Source organism: Tachypleus tridentatus, chromosome 2 (assembly GCF_004210375.1).
Source record: "Tachypleus tridentatus isolate NWPU-2018 chromosome 2, ASM421037v1, whole genome shotgun sequence".
Classification (NCBI taxonomy): Eukaryota; Metazoa; Arthropoda; class Merostomata; order Xiphosura; family Limulidae; genus Tachypleus; species Tachypleus tridentatus.
The window spans coordinates 54,120,189-54,143,093 of NC_134826.1; the positions used below are offsets into that span (position 1 = coordinate 54,120,189).

Genomic DNA, 22,905 nt, shown 5'->3' on the forward strand with positions numbered 1-22,905 from the left:
AAATTAAAATAAGTACTTACTCACTAAAGTTATGTAATCCTGGAAACCTGAAACATGGACTGGAGGAATACAAGCGTCTTCGATATTTCGAGCAAAATTTCCTGGTCACAAACATCAATTATTAGAAGTTTTTTAGTTCTATTTGGAAGTTAAAAGTATTTAGTTTTATTTGGTAATTAGAATTTAGTTTTAATTGGTAATTAGAAGTTAGTTTTATTTGGTAATTAATTATAAACTACTCTACCTTAACAAACATTACTTTCTTTTTATATTGTTTTCTCCGCTTAAGTAAAACATTATTCTCTAAAGTCGCACTAAAGAAGGCATGAAATATTTTCATGTGTTAATTTAAAGCAACATAAATTTCGAAATTGATTTAAAAAGGTTTTGGTTTCAGGCTTGTAAAATTGTGATCGTTTTTTCCCTCCTTATCTCTAGGTGGCGGTAGAAGATTAGTTCTGTGAATTTTTTTTTATCTTTTCAGCTTTTTAAAATTACAATTTAAAACGCTTCAACTAATTTCGTTTAAGATAAGTTAAGAAGACATTATATACCTACTGCTGCACCTCAGCACCTGTTCCACCTTTGGGATACAGCCGTGAAATATTTATATTACGGTTTTCTCTAATAGCTTTGTACTTCACATGCGTATAAGAATCAAGGTTGAAACGAGTTGTAACAATGTTTTTAAAGTAAGTGTGCTTTAGACAAGAAAAAGTTGAGAAACACTGTTAAAGACGCATGTAGATCACCACTAAGTTCTAAGTTATGTGATGGCAAAAGGTTCATAGACCCTAAAAGTCACCCTTAATCTCTAATGTTGTTTGTTTCAGTACACCATAGTCCCATACCTCAGCGATGTCACTTAACACTTACCCACAGGGCACTAATCTCTCAGTAACGATAATAAAAGAGCAGAAAGTGTTTCGACCCACATAGATCACCCTGGTAACGAAAACGACTTCACAAATAGAACCCAACATCTTCCTAATTACCACATCTTGTTGTTAGAAGCCAATACCTTTTTAATCACCACATCTGTAGTTAGAACCCAACACCTTTCTAATTACCTCTTCAGATAGTTCTAAATCTATCAAGTTCTCAACCAGTCGTTAACTCTTCAGGTAGTTCTAAATACGTCAAGTTCTCTACCAGTCGTAAAACTCATCAAATAGTTCTAAGTATAACCAAGTTCTCTACCAGTCGTTAACTCTTCAGGTAGTTCTAAATACGTCAAGTTCTCTACCAGTCGTAAAACTCATCAAATAGTTCTAAGTATAACCAAGTTCTCTACCAGTCGTTAACTCTTCAGGTAGTTCTAAATTTAACCAAGTTCTCTACTGGTTGTAAAAGTCTTCATAAAGACTTTTTTTTAACATAAAGCCAACTTTTTAACACTTATTTAAACTTTTTAAGTAGTTTTAAATACAAAGATATTCATGTGTCGTATTTAAATCTCTGGAGATTTCCACCTTCCAACCAAGAATCTACTCAGAGTCATCTTCCGGTAGAAAATATAAAGAAAGAAAAATCGTACGAATAAATAGAATAACAAGACATTAACAAAATTAACGAAATGCATAAGTTTTCATCTTACCGATTTGAAGTTCCGCGATATGTTCGTCTCTCCTGTGGAAACTCACACAAACGAAACCGTTATTGCTGAAAAAAAATATTAAAGATTAAGGAACAAATTATAAATTTGTGTTTGTACTTAATAAAACTAAAAAAAAACAACAACACTAAAACCTGTTATTGTATTTAGTAGTGTTTTTGTGGTAAAAAGTAGTGTTAAGATAAATTTTATTTTTGTTCCAAAAACATTCTATGTGCTAGTGGTGTTATTTAAATCTTGTAACCTGACTTCGCTTGTTGTTCCAGTTGGTTTATGTCGAATGTGAATAAAAATAGCACTAGATTCGTGTACAAGCTAGTTCACCTTTTCCTCCTATCTTCATGCACTAGTTAGTTTAGGAAGACAAACAGTGTTTGTCAACACTTTTTTTTTATTGCAGTTTAAGTAAACTAAATAAGAAAATAGATAAAGTAGTATTATACAAGAAATAAAGTAAATCTTGAAATAACAGTATATATATAAGTTAACCATTATTGTCTCAAAAATGGTTTGCTTGAGATGCTTAAAACTCATAAATTGTTGACGAAATAACTTATCTTTTACAATAGAAAAAATAATCGTCGGCTAGTTGGCTGACTCAAAATAGGAATAGTTGTATCCTTAAAAATCGCTTTGACGAACTAATATTTGTATTCTTAGGATCTTATTGGCTAATTTTACACTCACGTGATTATTAAACTTATTACAAAGAGAGTTAAGACGAAACACCTTCAGTCTAACGTAATATCAATTACAAATGTTAGGCCTTACAAGCCTGGTTAATTTTACGTCTATCAAAGGCATACTTTCAAATTTCAAACGTGCCCTTTACTTGGCTAGAGTGTGGTACAGTGGTCAGCGTGCTCGAACTGAGAATTTGAGGGTTGCATCTTACTATCGTAAAGTTGCGCCCTCTATGTTTTTGGCGACGAATGCATGATAAGATGTAGATCAAATTCCACTGTTTTATTACAGTATTGGTGGTTCACCACGTAAGCTAACTGTATTCTCTCTGGTCTCTTAGTGAAGGCTGGGTCAGAATACCTTCAAGAAACAAAACTGAAACCTGTCATTTCAGAAAACATAATTAAAGTTGTCATTGAAGAGGAGGAAGCATAAATAGAAAGTAAACCTAAGCTGAAAATTTTAATTAAAGAGACATTAATTTATGTAATTTGTCGAACACGGTTTTCCAACGAATTTTCGCTTTTGAAAAAATTCATTACTAAACTCTACAATAAGTGTTTTATCATGTACGGTGACTCTAATAGGGAATAGAACATCTTAACACCTATTATAATGAAGAATATTCCACAGTAATGCTCGGATTCAAGCTCGGATCGCTAACTCTGAAATGCAGCGCTCTGTCATAGGACTGTCTTGTGTCTTGCAACTTTGTTCAGTAAGTGACCACGATGACAATAACAGTTTAAGTGACCATACACTAGTACATTATAACCACGATGACAATAACAGTTTAAGTGACCATACAGTGGTACACTAAAGCCATGATGACAGCAAGAGGTTAAGTGACCATACAGGGGTACATTACAGCAATGATAACAGTAACAAGTTAAGTGACCATACAGTAGTACACTTAAGCCATGATGACAGCAAGAGGTTAAGTGACCATACAGTAGTACACTACAGCCATGATGATAGCAAGAGGTTAAGTGACCATACAGTGGTACATTACAGCAATGATAACAGTAACAAGTTAAGTGACCATACAGTAGTACACTAAAGCCATGATGACAGCAAGAGGTTAAGTGACCATACAGTAGTACACTACAGCCATGATGACAACAAGAGGTTAAGTGACCATACAGTAGTACACTACAGCCATGATGACAGCAAGAGGTTAAGTGACCATACAGTAGTACACTACAACCACACTGACAGTAACAGGTTAAGTAACTATACACTTATACACTACAGCTACGATAACTAACAAGTAACGTGTCACAATGTGTATGTTGTACCGAGGTCACTAGATTCTTAGGTTCTGTTTGTTCAACATCAACGAGACATTTTGAGATGCTGTTTTTAGCTGATGTTTTTGTTTTAATACAACAGTCCTTGAGACGGACACAGTGAGTCGTGAATCCGTTATGTCTGCACGGAAAATGAGATTCGTTGCTTTCCTCAGCTTAAATTATTTATTGAAACCACATGAGGGCTCGAAACACGGATTCACAGGTCGGAACGCTAAACACTGAGCCACGTCCGACCCTACCCCTGTAGTTCGAAGCATGGTATTACCATCCCGAGGTACTGTATGCCACAACAACCGTCGTGTTTAAAGAATTACGGATTTCTTTAACGCACGTTACTCGTGAGTCTGGATAATCTGGATTGAGCTGGTTTATACAGAAACTGTTGTTTTCTCGGCTGAAGTCGAAAGATCTGCTGTAATCCAGAGTGTGCCAGAAGCGCTGAGATGTTATCCATCCTGGGAACTGACAACCAGTGTTAGAATGTTTAACTGTAAAGAGTGAAAGATAATACATTGTAAAACCCATTACTCAGACAACAGTCCCCTACGTAATGGGTCAGCATTAAATTTACGGATTTACAACGATAAAGTCCACGGTTCAATTCCCCGCGGTGAACACAGAAGGAAGAAAAAACAAACAAAATCAAAGTTTACATATAACGTAATGTAAATGGTGTTTGAAAAATAATTTACTTGAGTTTCGTTCTTGTTTAAAGATTAATTTACGTAATGGACTATTCGTACTTTGGCCACTACGGAATATATACATATGTTTCTGGCTAAGCCACCAGGGGTTTAAATAAATTAGAATACTACAAAAATAACTTCAGTCGCGTTTCTGTTTATAAATAATTACTTCTTTTTAAATCCGATAAAATATATAATTAATTTATGAAATAAAACTAGAGAAATATTTAGAATTAATTTATAAAATACTATTGAAGAAATAATTATAGATTATTAATATTGATTTCGTCTATATACCATCAACATTGTTAACACTGCTAATATTGATATCGTCTATATACCATCAACATTGTTAACACTGCTAATATTGATATTTTCTATATACCATCAACATTGTTAACACTGCTAATATTGATATCGTCTATATACTATCAACATTGTTAACACTGCTAATATTGAAATCGTCTATATACCATCAACATTGTTAACACTGCTAACATTAATATCGTCTATATACCATCAACGTTGTTAACACTGCTAATATTGATACCATTTATATCATCAATATTGTTAATAATTATTAAATAAAAACGTTTCTAACGTACTCTTAGTCAGACGCATAATCCGGTAGCCCTCTCGTGGCGAAACCAGGCCGTCGCATGTTGCATCAGCAGATTGAGACATGATGTAACTATCCGAAAGGTTGTCGTAAATCTAATAAAAAAGATACAAGTCCGTCCATTCGTATAAAGAATCTTTGTATTATTGGGTTAGCTACTACTCGAGTTAAACTCATATTTTATATTTACAGAAAACAACAATATAATAATTGTCTGTAGTTTTTTGTTGCTAAAATAACTCATTTAAATGTTGTAGTAGCTACAACTACATGTTAAAAATCTATATAATTCACACTTTACCTTTAGCTGTGACAATATATAGATATTTACACATTATAACATTCCGTTATACTGTAGGCTGTTACAACATACAGAGATTTACACATTATAACATTCCATTATACTGTAGACTATAACCACATATAGCTATTTACACATTATAACATTCCGTTATACTGTAGACTATAACCACATATAGATATTTACACATTATAACATTCCGTTATACTGTAGACTGTGACCACATATAGACATTTAGACATTATAACATTCCATTATACTGTAGACTATAACCACATATAGATATTTACACATTATAACATTTCGTTATACTGTAGACTATGACCACATATAGACATTTAGACATTCTAACATTTCATTATATTGTAGTCTGTGACCACATGTAGATATTTACACATTCTAACATTTTGTGACACAGTCAAAGCGACTTTAAAACGAACTTACGAAACATCTGTATAAATCTTCATCTTTTTCAAATAATCCATGGTTCTTGTTCATTCTTCCCACCATGTACTGAGCTGACCCCTCCTTCCAGCTGGCCACACAGGTTAACTCTTCTTCTAAAGAAAGAACGTCCAGTAGTTACGTATATCTTAAAACATTATACTTAAGTGACAATGTGAAACGTGTTTAATAATTTGTATAATGTCAATTTTTCATAATCGACAGAGATCTCAGACTTGATTCAACTCTTCAAACCATCAAGATAATATCAACCACAATTCCCCAAGTGACTGTGAGAAATAACACGAAATAATTCATCTATAACAAACTACACCATACATCTAGTTTGAAGACAACACGACACCTGTTCAGTCTTATAGTCCATCTCGAATCGAAAATTTTAAAAGGTTTAAAGCAGGGGTGTGCAACAGTTTCTACTTTGCTATTTTCGTGAGAATAATTTTTGTTTTGATTTCAGGGCTAGTAAAATGAAGCTCATCAAAACCAAATGTAGAAGTCAGCTGACTGATGAACATTTGACCAGTCAGTTAAGAGTGGCAACCACTTCTGTCAAAGCTGATATTGACAAGCTCTGCAAGGACTCTAAATTTCAAGTGTCGCAGTAAAATGATCACTCATGCAAAAATATAAAATATTATTGCTTGCATTTTGAGAATTTTTTTAAATTTATTGTGCATGTACACGAATAAGCTTGTTTTTTAAGTGGCCCCGCTTGATTGATGAAGTTAGTTATATGGCCCACCGACGAAAAATGTTGCACACCCCTGGTTTAAAGCATTAGCTCACTTGACGTCATGAGTATGGAAACACTGTGACGTTTGTCTTCCTGCTTATTGTATGATCAACTCTAGACTTTCATTTTCTACGTCACAGGTACAGGAGGATATTTTGATTTAAAAAAGTCTTTATTGTTTTCTGTGTTCCGTTATTAATATTTCGAAAAAGATCTTACCACTCCTCTCCGAATTTGGAACGTCTACGCAAGCCTGAAAGCGGAACAAAAGTTTAGAGGGGTCAGTGCAAGACTCGATAATGGACAATGGATACTTGCACTCTATGTGGTCTCTGCTGTAGCTGAACGTGAAAGGTCCTTCAAATGGACAGGGAACTGGAGCAGCGTCCACTAAAAATATTGAGAGAAATTAGAATAATAATTATTATCGAGAGAAATTAAATCACCAAGTAATACTGAGAGAAATTACAATAATAAATATTATCTAGAGGAATGAAATCACCAAGTGATAGTGAGAGAAATTAGAATAATAACTACTATCGATGGGGATGAAATCACCAAGTAATACTGAGAGAAATTAAAATAATAAATATTTTCTAGAGGAATGAAATCACCAAGTAATAATGAGAAAAATTAGAATAATAAATATTATCGAGGGGGATGAAATCACCAAGTAATACTGAGATAAATTAGAATAATAAATATTATCTAGAGGAATGCAATCACCAAGTAATAGTGATAGAAATTAGAATAATAAATATTATCTAGAGGAATGAAATCACCAAGTAATAGTGATAGAAATTAGAATAATAAATATTATCGAGAGGAATGAAATCACCAAGTAATACTGAGATAAATTAGAATAATAAATATTATCTAGAGGAATGAAATCACCAAGTAATAGTGAGAGAAATTAGAATAATAAATATTATCGAGAGGAATGAAATCACCAAATAATACTGAGATAAATTACAATAATAAATATTATCTAGTGGAATGAAATCACCAAATAATACTGAGATAAATTACAATAATAAATATTATCTAGTGGAATGAAATCACCAAATAATACTGAGATAAATTACAATAATAAATATTATCTAGTGGAATGAAATCACCAAGTAATAGTGAGAGAAATTACAATAATAAATATTATCTAGAGAATGAAATCCCCAAGTAATACATAGAGAAATTACAATAATAAATATTATCTAGTGGAATGAAATCACCAAGTAATACTGAGAGAAATTAGAATAATAAATATTATCGAGAGAAATGAAATCTCCAAGTAATACTGAGAGATATTACAATAATAAATATTATCGAGAGAAATGAAATCACCAAGTAATAATGAGAGAAATTACAATAATAAATATTATCTAGTGGAATGAAATCACCAAGTAATAGTGAGAGAAATTAGAATAATAAATATTATCGAGAGGAATGAAATCACCAAGTAATAGTGAGAGAAATTACATTAATAAATATTATCTAGAGAAATGAAATCACCAAGTAATAGTGAGAGAAATTACAATAATAAATATTATCTAGTGGAAAGAAATCACCAAGTAATACTGAGAGAAATTACAATAATAAATATTATCGAGAGGAATTAAATCTCCAAGTAATACTGAGAGATATTACAATAATAAATATTATATAGTGGAATGAAATCACCAAGTAATAGTGAGAGAAATTAGAATAATAAATATTATCGAGAGGAATGAAATCACCAAGTAATACTGAGAGAAATTACAATAATAGATATTATCTAGAGGAATGAAATCACCAAGTAATACTGAGATAAATTAGAATAATAAACATTATCTAGAGGAATGTAATCATTAAGTAATACTGAGAGAAATTAGAATAATAAATGTTATCTAGAGGAATGAAATAATCAAGTAATAGTGAGAGAAATTAGAAAAATAAATTATTTCGAGAGGAATGAAATCACCAAGTAATACTGAGAAAAATTAGAATAATAAATATTTTCTAGAGGAATAAAATCACCAATTAGTACAGAGGAAAATTAAAATAATAAATATTATCTAGAGGAATGAAATCGCCAAGTAACATTGAAGAAAATTAAAATAATAAATATTATCTAGAGGAATGAAATCGCCAAGTAACATTGAAGAAAATTAAAATAATAAATATTATCTAGATGAATGAAATCGCCAAGTAACATTAAGGAACATTAAAATAATAAATATTATGCGGAGAATTTAAATCACCAAGTAATACTGAGGAAAATTAGAATAATAAATATTATCTAGAGGAATGAAATCACCAAGTAATACTGAGAGAATTAGAATAATAAATATTATCTAGAGGAATGAAAGAATGAGAGCGCCAAGTAATACCAAGGAAAATTAGAATAATAAATATTTTCTAGAGGAATGAAATTGCCAAGTAACATTGAGGAATATTAAAATAGTAAATATTATCTAAAGGAATGAAAGAAAGAGAACACCAAGTAATATTGAGGAAAATTAAAATAATCTATTGAAATATCCTAAACCATTTTAATTCCAACACAACTTCTGACCAACTCCTTCACTTTAAATATTTAACTCCAACTAACATATTAATCTTACCTCGAAATATTGAATGAAGGTGAGCGTCCACGCTCAGTTTCGAACAAGCCTCGTCTAAGTTCTTGTGTTTCTCACAGAAAGCTGTACGAACAACAGCATCAACAAAAATAGTATTTCAAACGTTTCATAGTTCCGACTGTTCTTTATTTGTGCATGTGTACTTATCTATAGGCAATGGTTAGTACAACTACATGTGTTGTATTTAAATCAACAGTGATTCGTACAACTACGTGTCCTGTGTTTAAATTGGTAAATATAATTATTAGTACAACTATGTGTGCTGTGTTTAAATTAACAATGATTAGTACATATACATGTCCCTCCAACCAGAACTCTTTTTGATATGTTTCAGCAAGTCATGTAATTCGCCCTTCTAATCAGATACTAAGAAGTTTGTCAAGCGATTCATGGAGATTCCTACCGTTCTGTTTCAAAGAGAGAAGAAACACACTGCTGGCCAAAATCTTAAGGCCAATGAAATATAAATAAAAATAGTGTTCACATTTTCCCTATTAAATGCTAAAAAAAGTTTTTATTTTTATTTTCCCTTTTCTTATTTCCATCTTTCGAAGCTCAACTCAAATAAGTGGTTTTGTCTAACAACGCAAAATGCATATTTTTTTTTATGTTCATTGGCTTTAAGATTTTGGCCAGCAGTGTATATCTATTGTTATAATGTTATACAGAAAATTTGGATAGCACAAAATAAGCTGTACGCTCGCTAACGTGTATTTTTTATGATCCAGATGGTAAAATATTTATAATAGTTATAATATTTCTCATTTTATTTTACAGTTTCACAAAATCTGTCAGGACTGCATAATTTTTCACGTATGTTTAGCATTAACGTATCTCAAGACTGCTGGTGCTGGCTGATGTTACATATTTAGAAAATACCCACACTATGTATTTACCGAGGCTGCAGTTAAATGAGTCATAGGTCGACATTATGGGTCGTAGTGGACAGCGGATTTGTGAGGTTTATGGGTGTTGTATAGCTGTGGTGTGCGTGAATCTATACTTCGTAAGTAAGAATAAAGGTTTTCTGTGATTTTGTTGATATATTTTTACATCAAATAGGTTTCTCGTCATCACGAATTAGCATTAGCGTATATTCTAAACATGACTAATAATCACTCTTGTGATAATTACTAAAGAAACATCTTGGTAAATCCTACATAAAGATTTAAAGAAACATCTTAGTTAAACCTACACAAAGATTTAAAGAAACATCTTGGTAAATCCTACATAAAGATTTAAAGAAACATTTTGGTAAAACCTACATAAAGATTTAAGGAAACATCTTGGTAAAACCTACACAAAGATTTAAAAAAACATCTTGGTAAAACCTACATAAAGATTTAAGGAAACATCTTGGTAAAACCTACACAAAGATTTAAAGAAACATCTTGGTAAAACCTACATAAAGATTTAAGGAAACATCTTGGTAAAACCTACACAAAGATTTAAAGAAACATCTTGGTAAAACCTACACAAAGATTTAAAGAAACATCTTGGTAAAACCTACACAAAGATTTAAAGAAACATCTTGGTAAAACCTACACAAAGATTTAAAGAAACATCTTGGTAAAACCTACACAAAGATTTAAAGAAATATCTTGGTAAAACCTACATAAAGACTTTAAAAAACAACTTGATAAAACCTACATAAATATTAAAATCAACTTACTCTCTCTGTATTGTAATACACTGGGATGCTTCTCATAGATCACAACACATCTCGAGCATCCTAATTTACTGTAAATGAAACAATAAAACAAAACTTGTTTAGTGTAATAAATAAAGCACTAGTTTAAATGCAAAAAGATCGATTTAAATATTTTATGCATATAATTATTAGAATATTAAAGTCTAATTCATCCTTTTATTCTATTCTGTTCTTTGTTGTTTTCAAAGTTCGACTTTCTCAGAACTATTTTCCCGAAGTAAAAGTTGAAATAACATTCTTTGAAGCAATGCTGATTAATGATCTATCGGCTTGGTTTGGTTCTTGTTGTTATAAACGCGATAAATAGATAGCAGTAACAAAATCAGATGGAAGTTTCAATAATAAGTAAAATGTGTAATACCAGAAACTATATATAATCAGTTGATTAACTAACCTCTCTGTAATTTGCCAGTTCATTGTCTATAGCTATGTTTATATCTTCCTTTTGTGAAAAAAAAACAACTGTTTTACTTAGTTATGAATTATAATTATTTTGATATTTGTGTATATTATTTCATGTTACTAATAACCTATGGCACTATAATTCAGTCCTTAGAATATGAGTTGCATTAATTCGTTTTAATTAAATAAACAATGAGGCTTTCCTTACCTGTCCATTTCCAAACATTACTTAATATTCTAAGTTAAATATTATTATGTCTGTTTTCTTAACAGTACCTATGCCATACTTTATTCACTACGATTATATATGCACTCGGGCGTTGCCTAATGATTAACATGCCCAAACTGTTAATCTGACGATGCATAAATGGCGATCCATTAATTCATAAAAAAATGTGCTCCGCACTTTCGAGTTACGAGAGTGACAAAAATATTTCTATCGATCAATTACGAGTAGCCAATTAATTGACAATGGGTGTTATCCACATTAACTGTCTTTCACAGTGTATGTTGTACACATTATATGTCTTTCACAGTGGGCGTTGAACAATTAGTAAAAACCAGGATACAACTATGTGAGGAAGAAGCTACAACCTAGTAAAACTGGAATAGAACTATGTGAGGAAGTTATAACTGACTAAAAATTAAAATAGAACTACGCGAGGAAGTTATAACTTAGTAAAAATTAGTATAGAACTACGTGAGAAAGTTATAGCTTAGTAAAAATTAGTATAGAACTACGTGAAGAAGTTATAACTCAATAAAAATTAAGATAGAACTACGTGAGGAAGTTATAACTTTGTAAAAAATTAGGATAAAACTGCGTGAGGAAGTTATAACTCAATAAAAATTAGGATAGAACTACGTGAGGAAGTTATAACTTCGTAAAAATTAGTATAGAACTGCGTGAGGAAGTTATAACTCAATAAAAATTGGGATAAAACTACGTCAACAAGAAGTTATAGCTCAGTAAAAATTAGTATAGAACTACCTTAGGTTTGAAGTACGTAAGGAAGTTATAACTTAGTAAAATTAGGTTTGAAATACGTGAGGAAGAAGTTGTAACTTAGTAAAAACAATGATAGATTTGCGTAATGAAGAAGTTTTTAACTTAGTAAAAACTAGGATATAAGTATAGTTTTAGTTTGAGGAAGTTCATATTTTCAGTTAACGACTATTTAACAATTTTCTGTTTATTTTATACCAGAGGGAACGCAACCAATTTTTTAAAGACTCAAATTTCTCCAACTTTTATTTCTTTTTGATGTATTCTGGTGAGTTAGATCCATTAGTGATTAGTTTTAACTATCAAACTTAGAATTTCTTTTCGTTGGATAGTAAAAGCAAAAAAAAAAGATTTCCCTTAGTCTGTTAGCGAGTTTCTAAATCAGACTACAGTAGAATGATCTTTAACTCTTATCATGAATCAGATTAGTCAGAATTACCTGAGTACAGAGTTTAATTAATGTTTTTTTAGGCTTAAAACAGAACTTGAAGGATCTTCGATTAATATTCGTTTCTATGTTCCTATTAGACTGTTACAGATCAAATGCAATATCATACTACACGTCTTGCCTTCAAGCTATTGAACTCAAACGTTAGGCTGTCTGAACGATCAATCGAATTCAACAACGATGGTTAAGATTTAAGTTTCTTTAACGTCCTGAGAAATATGCCAGTTAGTATACCACGTGTTTCAGTTTCTACCTAAAATAAGGTACTTATCGTATATAAAATAAGGTACTTTCCACACATGAAATAAGGTACTTATCATACATAAAATAAGGTACTTACTACACATAAAATAAGGTACTTAACATACATAAAATAAGGTACTTACCGTACATGAAATAAGATACTTACCATACATAAAATAAGGTACTTACTATACTAAATGTACTAACCTACATAAAATAAGGTACTTACCATACATGAAAAAGGTACTTACCTTTCTTATAGTAATGTATTTACTCTACATAAAACACTTCTTTAACCTTTGAAAATGAAAGTAAACTCATCTAATGAACTTGTACTATAAAGTATAACATTATTATTTATAATATAAGAAACACGATTCACACACCTAGCTGGTAATCTGAACGAACATGGAAAGTAAAGATCACATTTTGTCTTCTAACGACACACCAAGCCAGGTTCATGACCTTTCATACGTGCTCTAGTTCTTGATTGAGATCCTGCTGTTGTTTTATCAACGTGAATATTTAGTGTTCGGAATAGATCCAATTTGGATATTTTCTATCTAGGATCAATTTGTGTGTTCTAATGACAATCTGACGGTTTCTCATACCAAACACACCATCTGTATACCCAACATTAAGGAAACTGTCTTCACTTGTATGGGAGTGTCTAACGAAATAAACTAAATGAACACAATGTCGTATCTAGAAATTAGTGAAAGAACCATAGTAAACGGAACAAACCGATAGAAGTCTCACGTTGAAGACCGAGTCTCAAGATGGTGTACGTACGTGTCGAAGCCAGTTTCTCTGATATTAAGACTTGTGATAGCTTATTCCATTTACAGTGATTTGTCACATTGAAGAAAAAATTCAGTTGAAACAATTAAGGGACATTCGCATGACACTTAGAAATAAACACAGTCTTCAATAAACTTGGAAATATCAAAATTAGGCCTCTCTTATTTATTTATGAGTCTATCAATTATATGTAATACTTAAAGTAAACAATGTGGTAAAACCGAAACACGATATCTACAAATGCCATATGAAGTTTTTCTAAAACTAGGAAAACCTAAGTTCAACTCAAATAAGCCAGTGTACACTTTGTCATACAAAAATAATAAAATAGAATACTGTTAAATATTATGTCTTGATCAACATCTTAACATGCAAATGTTTACATACAGAATTCTGAATAAAAGAGACTTGAGTTCCAGTCTAATTTTCAATAATTCAAACAACCTCCGTGGGTGACCATTGTTGAAATATAGAACATTTCAGTAGTTTATTGTATGTTTTATCCGGGTTTTATTGTATCTTTTACCCCGGTTACGGTGATGTATTTGAAGTCACAAGTTGAACCCTGTACACCGATAAGTTTACATATAGATTTAGTTTTCTAATTTGATTAACCGGAGGCTTGGAGTATTAAACCTACCTGTCATCGATTAAAAACAAAGCTCCTTCAGAATCAACACACTTTCCTCTCCAGGAAAACTTGTCACCCTCAATCCTGATCGGAGATTCAAGTCCTTTTTGAAACCACAGACCCGTCCATCTGATTGGAAATTGACATCTGTACGAAGCTGCAGGAACGTAAAACATAATTATCTAATGATATACGAGTAACCGCCAGTATTTATAAACCACCATAACTCTAATATTACACATGTAGACGTCAGTGTTTATAAACCACCGTAACCCTAATATTACACATGTAGATGCCAGTGTTTATAAACCACCGTAACCCTAATGTTACACGTGTAGATGCCAGTGTTTATAAACTACCGTAACCCTAATGATACAAATGTAGACATCAGTGTTTATAAACCACCGTAACCCTAATGTTACACGCGTAGACGTCACGGTATATAAACCACCGTATCCCTAATGTTACACGTGTAGATATCAGTGTCTATACAAAACCTTAACCCTAATGATACAAATGTAGACATCAGTGTTTATAAACCAACGTAACCCTAATGTAACACGTGTAGACATCAGAGTTATACAACACAGTAACCCTAATAATACACGTATATATATTGGTGGCAATATATCAAGGTAACCTAATGACACTTCTGTAGACATTATTGGATATCAAACATCATACATAATCCTAATGATACATGTGTAGACCTTAGTGGTTATAAAACAACATTATCCTGATGAAACATGCATAGAGAATAGTGGATAAGAATATAATTATCCTAATAATACATGTGTGGACAATACTGGTTATAAAACATCATTATTTCAATGATGGATGCGTAAATATAAGTGGATATAAAACATCATTATCCTAATGATACATTTGCAGACATTAGTGGTCACAAAACATCATTGTTCTAATGATACATGTAAGGATATTAGTGGTAATAAAACACCATAACGGTAATGATATATGTGTAGACATTACTGGTTATAAAATATTGTTATCCTAATGATACATATGTAGAGATTAGAGCTTATAAAACGTCATTATCCTAACGACACATGTGTTGAAATTGGAGGTTATAAAACATTATTTCCATGTAATAATTGGGTAGAGATTAGTGGTTAGAAAACATCATTATTCAAGTGATACAAGTGTAGATAATAGTGGTTATAAAACATCTTTATCCTAATGATACATCTGTATTCATGAGTGATTATAAAATATCATTATCCTAATGATACATGTGTAGACATTAATTGTTATAAAACATCAATATCGAAGAGATACATATGTAGACATTAATGAAAATAAAACATCATTATCCTAATGATATATATGTAGACCTAAGTAGTGATGAAACATCATTATTTTAGTGATACATGTGCAGACATTAGTTATTATAAAACATCATCATCCCAATGATACATGAGTAGGAGGTCGTGGTTATAAAATATCATGATCCTAATAATAGACGTGTAGACATTAGGGGTTATGGCACATGAATCCATATAATAAGAGAGAAGACATTAGTGTATATAAAAATTCATTATCGTAGTGATACAGGTGTACACATTAGTGGTTATAAAACACTATTATTCTAACGATACATTTGTAGACATTAGTTATTATGAAACATCATTATCCTAATGACGTATGTGTAGGCACTAGTTATAAAACATCATTATACTGACGATATATGTGTATATATCAGTGGTTATAAAACATCATTACCCTAAAGATACATGTGTAAAAATTAGTGGTTTTAAAACATTATTATCCTAATGATACGTATTCAGATATTGATGGTTATAAAACATCATTATCCTGATGATACAAGTCTAGAGATTAGAGATTATAAAACGTCATTATCCTAACGATACATGTGTAAATACCAGTAGTTATGAAATAACATTATTCGAACTTTACATGTGTAGACATTAGTGATTATTAACCATCATTATTCTAATGTTATATGTATATGTATTTGTGGTTTTAAAACATTATTATGCTAATGATACATGTGTGGACATTAGTTTTTATAAAACATCATTATCCTAATGATTGAAGTGAAGATATTAGTGGATATAAAACACCATTATGCTACTGATATATGTGTAAACATTAGTAGTTGTAAAACATCATTATCCTAATGACACATGTGTAGAAATTAGTGGTTATAAAATATCATTATTCTAATGATACATGTGTAGACATTAGTGGTTATAAAACACTTATTTTCTTTGAAGAACTGTGTAGACATCAGTGGAAATAATAGATCATTAATGATACATGAGTAGACCTTTGTGGTTATAAAACATCATTATTTTAGTGATACATCTGTAGACATTAGCTATTATAAAGCACCATAATTCTCATGATGGATGTGTAGACATTAGCGGTTATAAAACATGATTATTTTATTGGTATATGTGTAGCTTTTTTAGTAGTTACAAAACATTTTCCTGATGATAGATGTGTAGACCTTTGTGGTGATTAAACATGATTATCCTAACCATAAATGTTTAGATATTAGTGGTTATAAACTATCATTATCTTAATAATTTATGTGGTTATAAAACACCATTATTCTAATGATACATGTGTAACTATTAATACTTATAAAACATCATTATACTAATGTTACATGTAAAGAGATATCTAGTCATAAAACATGATTATCGTAATGACACATGTGTAGAAATTAATGGTTATAAAATATCATTATCCTAATGATTCATGTGTAGACATTAGTGATTATAAGAGATTATGAGAGACACTAAACTTGCCGTCATCACAATGTTAATGAAATAATTGTTATTTAGGATCTTATTATGTAGTGATTAGTGAGGGTCATGTAATCAGTTTGTTATTTGAGTTCAGTTAAAACATGATATACAAACAAAAAGGAACTGTATAGTCCTTCAAGAATGTTTTTCAATATTAAGAGAAGTAAATATTTTGAACTATCAATTTATTGATTTCTCTCTAAACTCTTATAAAGTACTGGCCTTCACTTGTGCCAATAGAACGACGTGTTATTAGCCAATCGTACGAGAAAAATAAACACGCGTTAAGTAAAGCATAACATTTTTTTTTTTAAATCTTAAACCAGTATCCTCTATTTGAATTATATTCAGATTCCAAATAAAAATCAAACATCTATCTTGTCGATCTGGCAGACCAAATGTAAACAATAGCATTACTCTTTACCTGTTCAGGCACCTTTACCTATAACCTAACCTTTTCTCTCTCTTTTAGCCTTTCTCTGAACCTTTTCCAATAAGGCTATATATCTAACTAGTTATTTGTTCTGAGATGGTTTCTTTCATGCCTTTGCTCAGGATGTGTCTGTAGTTACATTATAAAAATCAGCTATCTTCATCACTTTAAACCCAGCAGTAACTTAAAGTTTTGAGTGACTTAACCCCCAGTATTCCCAGATTGACTATTTATAAAACATCTGATGTGAGTGACAACTATCTCTCACCTGTATTAATTTAGTTGATTCTTCAACTTACCGACTGATCCATGTCACTGTGTTATATAACAACATCCTGACCCAGAGGAACTTAATATTTCTGATATAATCAGTGGAAATAAGAAGGACAAGGCTTAATGGTTACGACACTGACTCGCAGTCTTAGGGTGACAGATTCAAATCCCATTTCCTTTCTCGTTTGTGGGAATATTACAATATGACAGTTAATTTCATTATTTCTGTGTAATGAGTAACCCAAGACCTGCCTATGGTTATTGATGAATAGCCGTATTCTCTCGAATATATCGTTTCAAAATTAGGGTAGACTAGCGAAGACAACACGCTAGGGAGATAAAAACGAAATTCAAAAAGAATCAAAGAAAAATAAAGATCCCAATACTAAATTCTAAGATAACTTAATAATTCTACTTGTAACAAGAGTAGAAGTTGACTCCATCAATAATAGCCTATTTCTTTGCTAATTCAAGCAATAAAAATGCAATTAATTAATTCTTATTAAAGTGACTTTTCTGTTTAATAACATCATCTAGATTTTGTTGAAAGTCTAAAGTCTAAGCACAGCAGAAATACCAAGTAACAACTTGATAAGAAATTTAATAGAGTTAGCAAATCCACAATGGACTTGTATCATAAAATCGGATTTTATTAAATAAACTTATCACACTTTTTTTATCAGAGTCTCTAAAACTTTTCTCAGCACACAAGTAAAACAGGCTTGTAATTTCTAGATATACATCTGGCCAAAATCTTAAGGCCAATGAACATAAAAAACAAAATATGCATTTTGCGTTGTTAGACTCAATCACTTATTTGAGTAGAGCTTCGAAAGATGAAGATAAGAAAAGGGAAAATAAAAAAAAACGTTTTTTAGCATTTAATAGGGAAAATGTGAACACTATGAAATTAGCCTAAATAATAGCTGATCAAAAGCTTAAGGCCATACCAAAAAGAAGTCCTAAACAGGGTAGGAAATGCCCAACAAGAGGTCTCAGTAGTGAGTTGCACGGCCGTTATTGTGAATAACTTCAAACAGTCGCTTTGGCATGGTCGATATAAGCGTTTGCAGAAGGCTGGCTGGAATGTTATTCCAAGTGGAGAAGATGGCTTCACGAAGATCATGCACTGTTTGGAATTGACATCTATTTCTATAGACTTCCCTGGTCTATATGTCCCCAAACATTTTCAATGGGGTTCAGTTCGGGTGAACACATTGGATGGTCCAAAAGAATCACGTTATTCGCCATGAAAACGTCCTTTCTCCTGCGGGCATTGTGGATTGCAGCGTTGTTCTTCTGAAAGATCCAGTCATTTCCACACAAGCGAGGGCCTTTAGTCAATCAGGATGCTCTCTCCAACATGCCAATGTAGCCAGCTGCTGTTTGACGTCCCTGTATAACCTGAAGCTCCATTGTTCCATGGAAGGAGAAAGCACCCCAGATCATGATGGAACTTCCTCCACTGTGTCGTGTAGAAAATGTTTCCGGTGGGATATTCTTATCGTGCCAGTAACGTTGGAAGCCATCTGGACCATCCAGGTTAAATTTTTTTCTCATCAGAGAACAAAACCTTTTTCCACTTTTCTACGTCCCATGTTTGGTGCTTCTCAACAATGTTTAACCGAGCTGTTTCGTGGTGTGGAAGGAGGCGTGGCCTTTGAAGACGTTTACGGTTTTTAAAGCCTTTCTCTCGTAGATGCCGTCTTATCGTTCTTGAGCTGCATTCTGCGTCCGTAAGGGCCTTAATCTAGTTCGACGATCGGCTGGTGTCTTGCCGGACAACCCGTCGAATCCTCCTACTCAACGCCGGCAAAAATTTCTTGGGCCGACCACTTGAAATTTTCGTTCCGTCTCTCTCAGGGTCTTTTAAGAAATTTGCAGCAGCAGTTTTACTACGCCCAATCTCACCAGCGATGGCACACTGAGACCGTGCTTTTGCAGCTCGACAATTCTTCCACGTTCAAACTCTGTCAACATTTTAGCCTTTGCCATGTTTTTACCCAATGTAACACAGGAGATGTCAGTGGGGAGATGTTGATAACGCTAATGCTTAAACACAAATGTCTAAATTTCGTTACGTGTTTACCGATTAACGCTTCGTTTCAGTATGGCCTTAAACTTTTGACCAGCTAGTATTTAGGCTAATTTCATAGTGTTCACATTTTCCCTATTAAATGATAAAAAAGTTTTTTATTTTTATTTTCATCTTTCGAAGCTCTACTCAAATATTAACAGATTGGTTTCCTATGTTAAGCATATTAAAACTTTTCTTTCTACTTCTCTTATGATTATTATTCGTTTTCTTTCTTAAGAGATTTAGATATAATGATAGTAGTGTATGGTTTAATACAACGCGTCCTCTATAATAAAGTTTTAATGTGATTAAAGTTTCGTTTTGCATAGTCAATGAAGAAATGAGCAGTTTGTTTGTAATTAAGCACAAAGCTACGCAAAGGGTTATCTGTGCAATGCCCCCTACGGGCATCGAAACTCGGTTTCTAGTTTTGTACGTCCGCAGACATACGGCTCTGCCACTTGAACTACCAGTATAGACCTGCGTGTAGGTTAGGATGTTTCACAGTTCGTTCTAAACTATAATTAACATTTATGACCGAGAGCATTAACCAGGGGTAAAGGTTATGCCGTCGGAAAGACTGGCTCGTTAGATGGGGTAAGACCAGGGTAATATTATTTGTAATTACTTAATTAGAAGTAAATTAATTAGTTTCTACTTTATACGCTGTATAAATTCAAAGAGAATTAACATAAGGAAAAAAATATAATATTAATTGTTGTAGTCATAACACGTTATTGTTAGAGACATAATATTCTTAAAACTGCATTTTCTATTCGATTTATCAGACTATTTTATTCATTAGAAAAAGTCTATAAAAGTTTTCCAACCACACTGTGTTCCCAAGCTGTGACACAACAAATTTAATATTGACCGAAGGACTATTTACACAAATCGTTTGTTACAACATGCTGGTATAGCTTGACTGTAACTGGCTATACTTTGCATATGATATTAGTCTTAGGCCTGTTATATGTTTTAAATTTACATATTTTAACAAGTTCCTAATGTGTTTTCAAGAAAAATAATAATATTTGAACTACACTGTGTCCGCTATCTTCAGTAAGGTAGTACGTATAAGTAGGGATCGATAAGGATTAAAAATTATACAGGAGCCGAATAAAACACCCAACCGTATTCCTAAGCAAACAAAACAACCATTGTATTGGTTACGATGTACGCATACGTACAAATAATATGCTGAAAAAGATCGGTAGCATTTCCAACACAACGATTTAAAAATTTCAAAATCAGCAACTTTTTCGTCCACTATCTACCACTATCACGTCAGCGGGGCTAGCGCCTAGACAGCTTGGACTATTGCTACAAGATTTCTCCAGGTTTCTTGACTGATATGTTGATTCCTGATCTCGATATTTCGAAAGAAATCCATGTGTATATGCAGGGATAATTTAAATTGTAAACTTATCATGCACGTACCTAAATATTTTTTCAGTCCAATTCAACACAACAAATAGCGTTACATTTCGATAGACGGACACGCGACAGTTTTTTAAAGTATATACTTTAGAAGATTATTTTTTAAAAAATGTGAAATTTAAAATAAAGTAGCGATACTGCTATAGAACGTGGTAGAACAAGAATTAATACCATAATCATAAATTTATAACATTCAATGATTGCTTTAGCCTAAAGATAAATGTAAAAAGCTGCCAAACGGGGACTAAATTATATATATATTTGATTAGGGTTTTAATTTTTATTTCATTACGTTTGATAGCAGGATCCTTACTTCATGGGGCCGATATGGACAGGTGGTTAAGGAAATCGACTCGTAATCCGAGAGTCGCGGGTTCGAATCCCAGTCACGCCAAACATGCTCGCCCTTTCAGCCGTGAGGGCGTCATAATGTGATGGTCAACCCAACTATTTGTTGGTAAAGGAGTAGCCCACGAGGTGGTTGGTGACGACTAGCTGCTTTCCCTCTAGTCTTACACTGCCAAATTAGGGACAGCTAGTGCAGATAGCCCTCGTGTATCCTTGCACGAAATTCAAACCAAACCTTACTTCATTTTAAAATTCATAATTTTTAATAGTCTTGTGTCTATTACGTACGAAGCGTTTTTAAGAAGAATAAATGATATTAACATCTTATCCACACTGTATCTGTAACATGTGTGTTAGAAACATGACATTTCAGTGGTAGAGTCAAGTTACAACGCTAAAATCTGGGGCTCGATTCCCTGTGGTGGACACAGAATCCAAGGTGGCTTTTCTCAGAAATACATAAACAAACAATAATAATATATATATGGACTGTATCTGTTAGAAACATGTTTACATTGTATTTAAATACGAAACAAAGAAAATGACACGGTTATCAGAAACGTTTAGACAGATTTACAGCTTCAAACGTTTGAGTAATGAAGGTGAGTGTGCCCAGGTTATGTAATAATTCATTGTAGTACTTATGAAATAATTAATAAAAACATTGTTACAGTGCTATGATAATGGATTGTAATATTTACCTGATAAAATTGTTATACTGCTATGATAATTCACCGTAACATCTACCATGGTGTTTATTTCGTATAATAGTTAACAATACTATTGTTATTTTTGTAGAATTTTCTTCGCTCTGATGTCTTTTCACTCTTGCATACCTTTTAACCACCAGAACCTCTATTCAACCAATAAAACGCTAAAAATATCCACCCAGTAAATTTGATTTGTCTCTAACGGAAGTCCTTTAAGGGTTGACTGCCGGAAGGAAGCAGAACTGAGATTGATTTATGACATCTTGCTATCAGATTATTATTATTTTGAAATGTGTACAGATGGTCAAGTGTATTAACAGACACAAAAACACCATTGATGTATATTTAGAGCGACATATCTCTTTCGTGGTCATTTATGTTTTTAAAGGCTAAATACATTTGTACGTTAAATACCTTGTGGAATACAGTTTCCTATCACGACTGAATTACGCAATGACGTTTTACGTGAAATTTATGCTTTAAAAATAGAATTTTACTCTTACAAGAAAATCTATTTAAGAGCTTACTTCAACATGTTAATATCAGGTAATTA

General features: G+C 32.2%; 1 protein-coding gene across 2 annotated transcripts in view; it reads right to left on the reverse strand.

Moving 5' to 3' along the window:
- Positions 1-22,905, reverse strand: part of LOC143243842 (uncharacterized) — a 35,141-nt gene that overhangs the window by 10,207 nt on the left and 2,029 nt on the right. For both annotated transcript variants that reach the window (XM_076487537.1, XM_076487536.1), the window contains exons 2-10: positions 14,286-14,433; positions 10,707-10,774; positions 9,017-9,097; positions 6,636-6,806; positions 5,663-5,778; positions 4,904-5,012; positions 3,878-4,100; positions 1,598-1,662; positions 21-101 (exon numbers count right to left, since the gene is read on the reverse strand). In XM_076487537.1, coding sequence (XP_076343652.1) covers positions 21-101; positions 1,598-1,662; positions 3,878-4,100; positions 4,904-5,012; positions 5,663-5,778; positions 6,636-6,806; positions 9,017-9,097; positions 10,707-10,774; positions 14,286-14,433 — 1,062 coding nt within the window. The remainder of the gene's footprint in view (positions 1-20; positions 102-1,597; positions 1,663-3,877; positions 4,101-4,903; positions 5,013-5,662; positions 5,779-6,635; positions 6,807-9,016; positions 9,098-10,706; positions 10,775-14,285; positions 14,434-22,905) is intronic.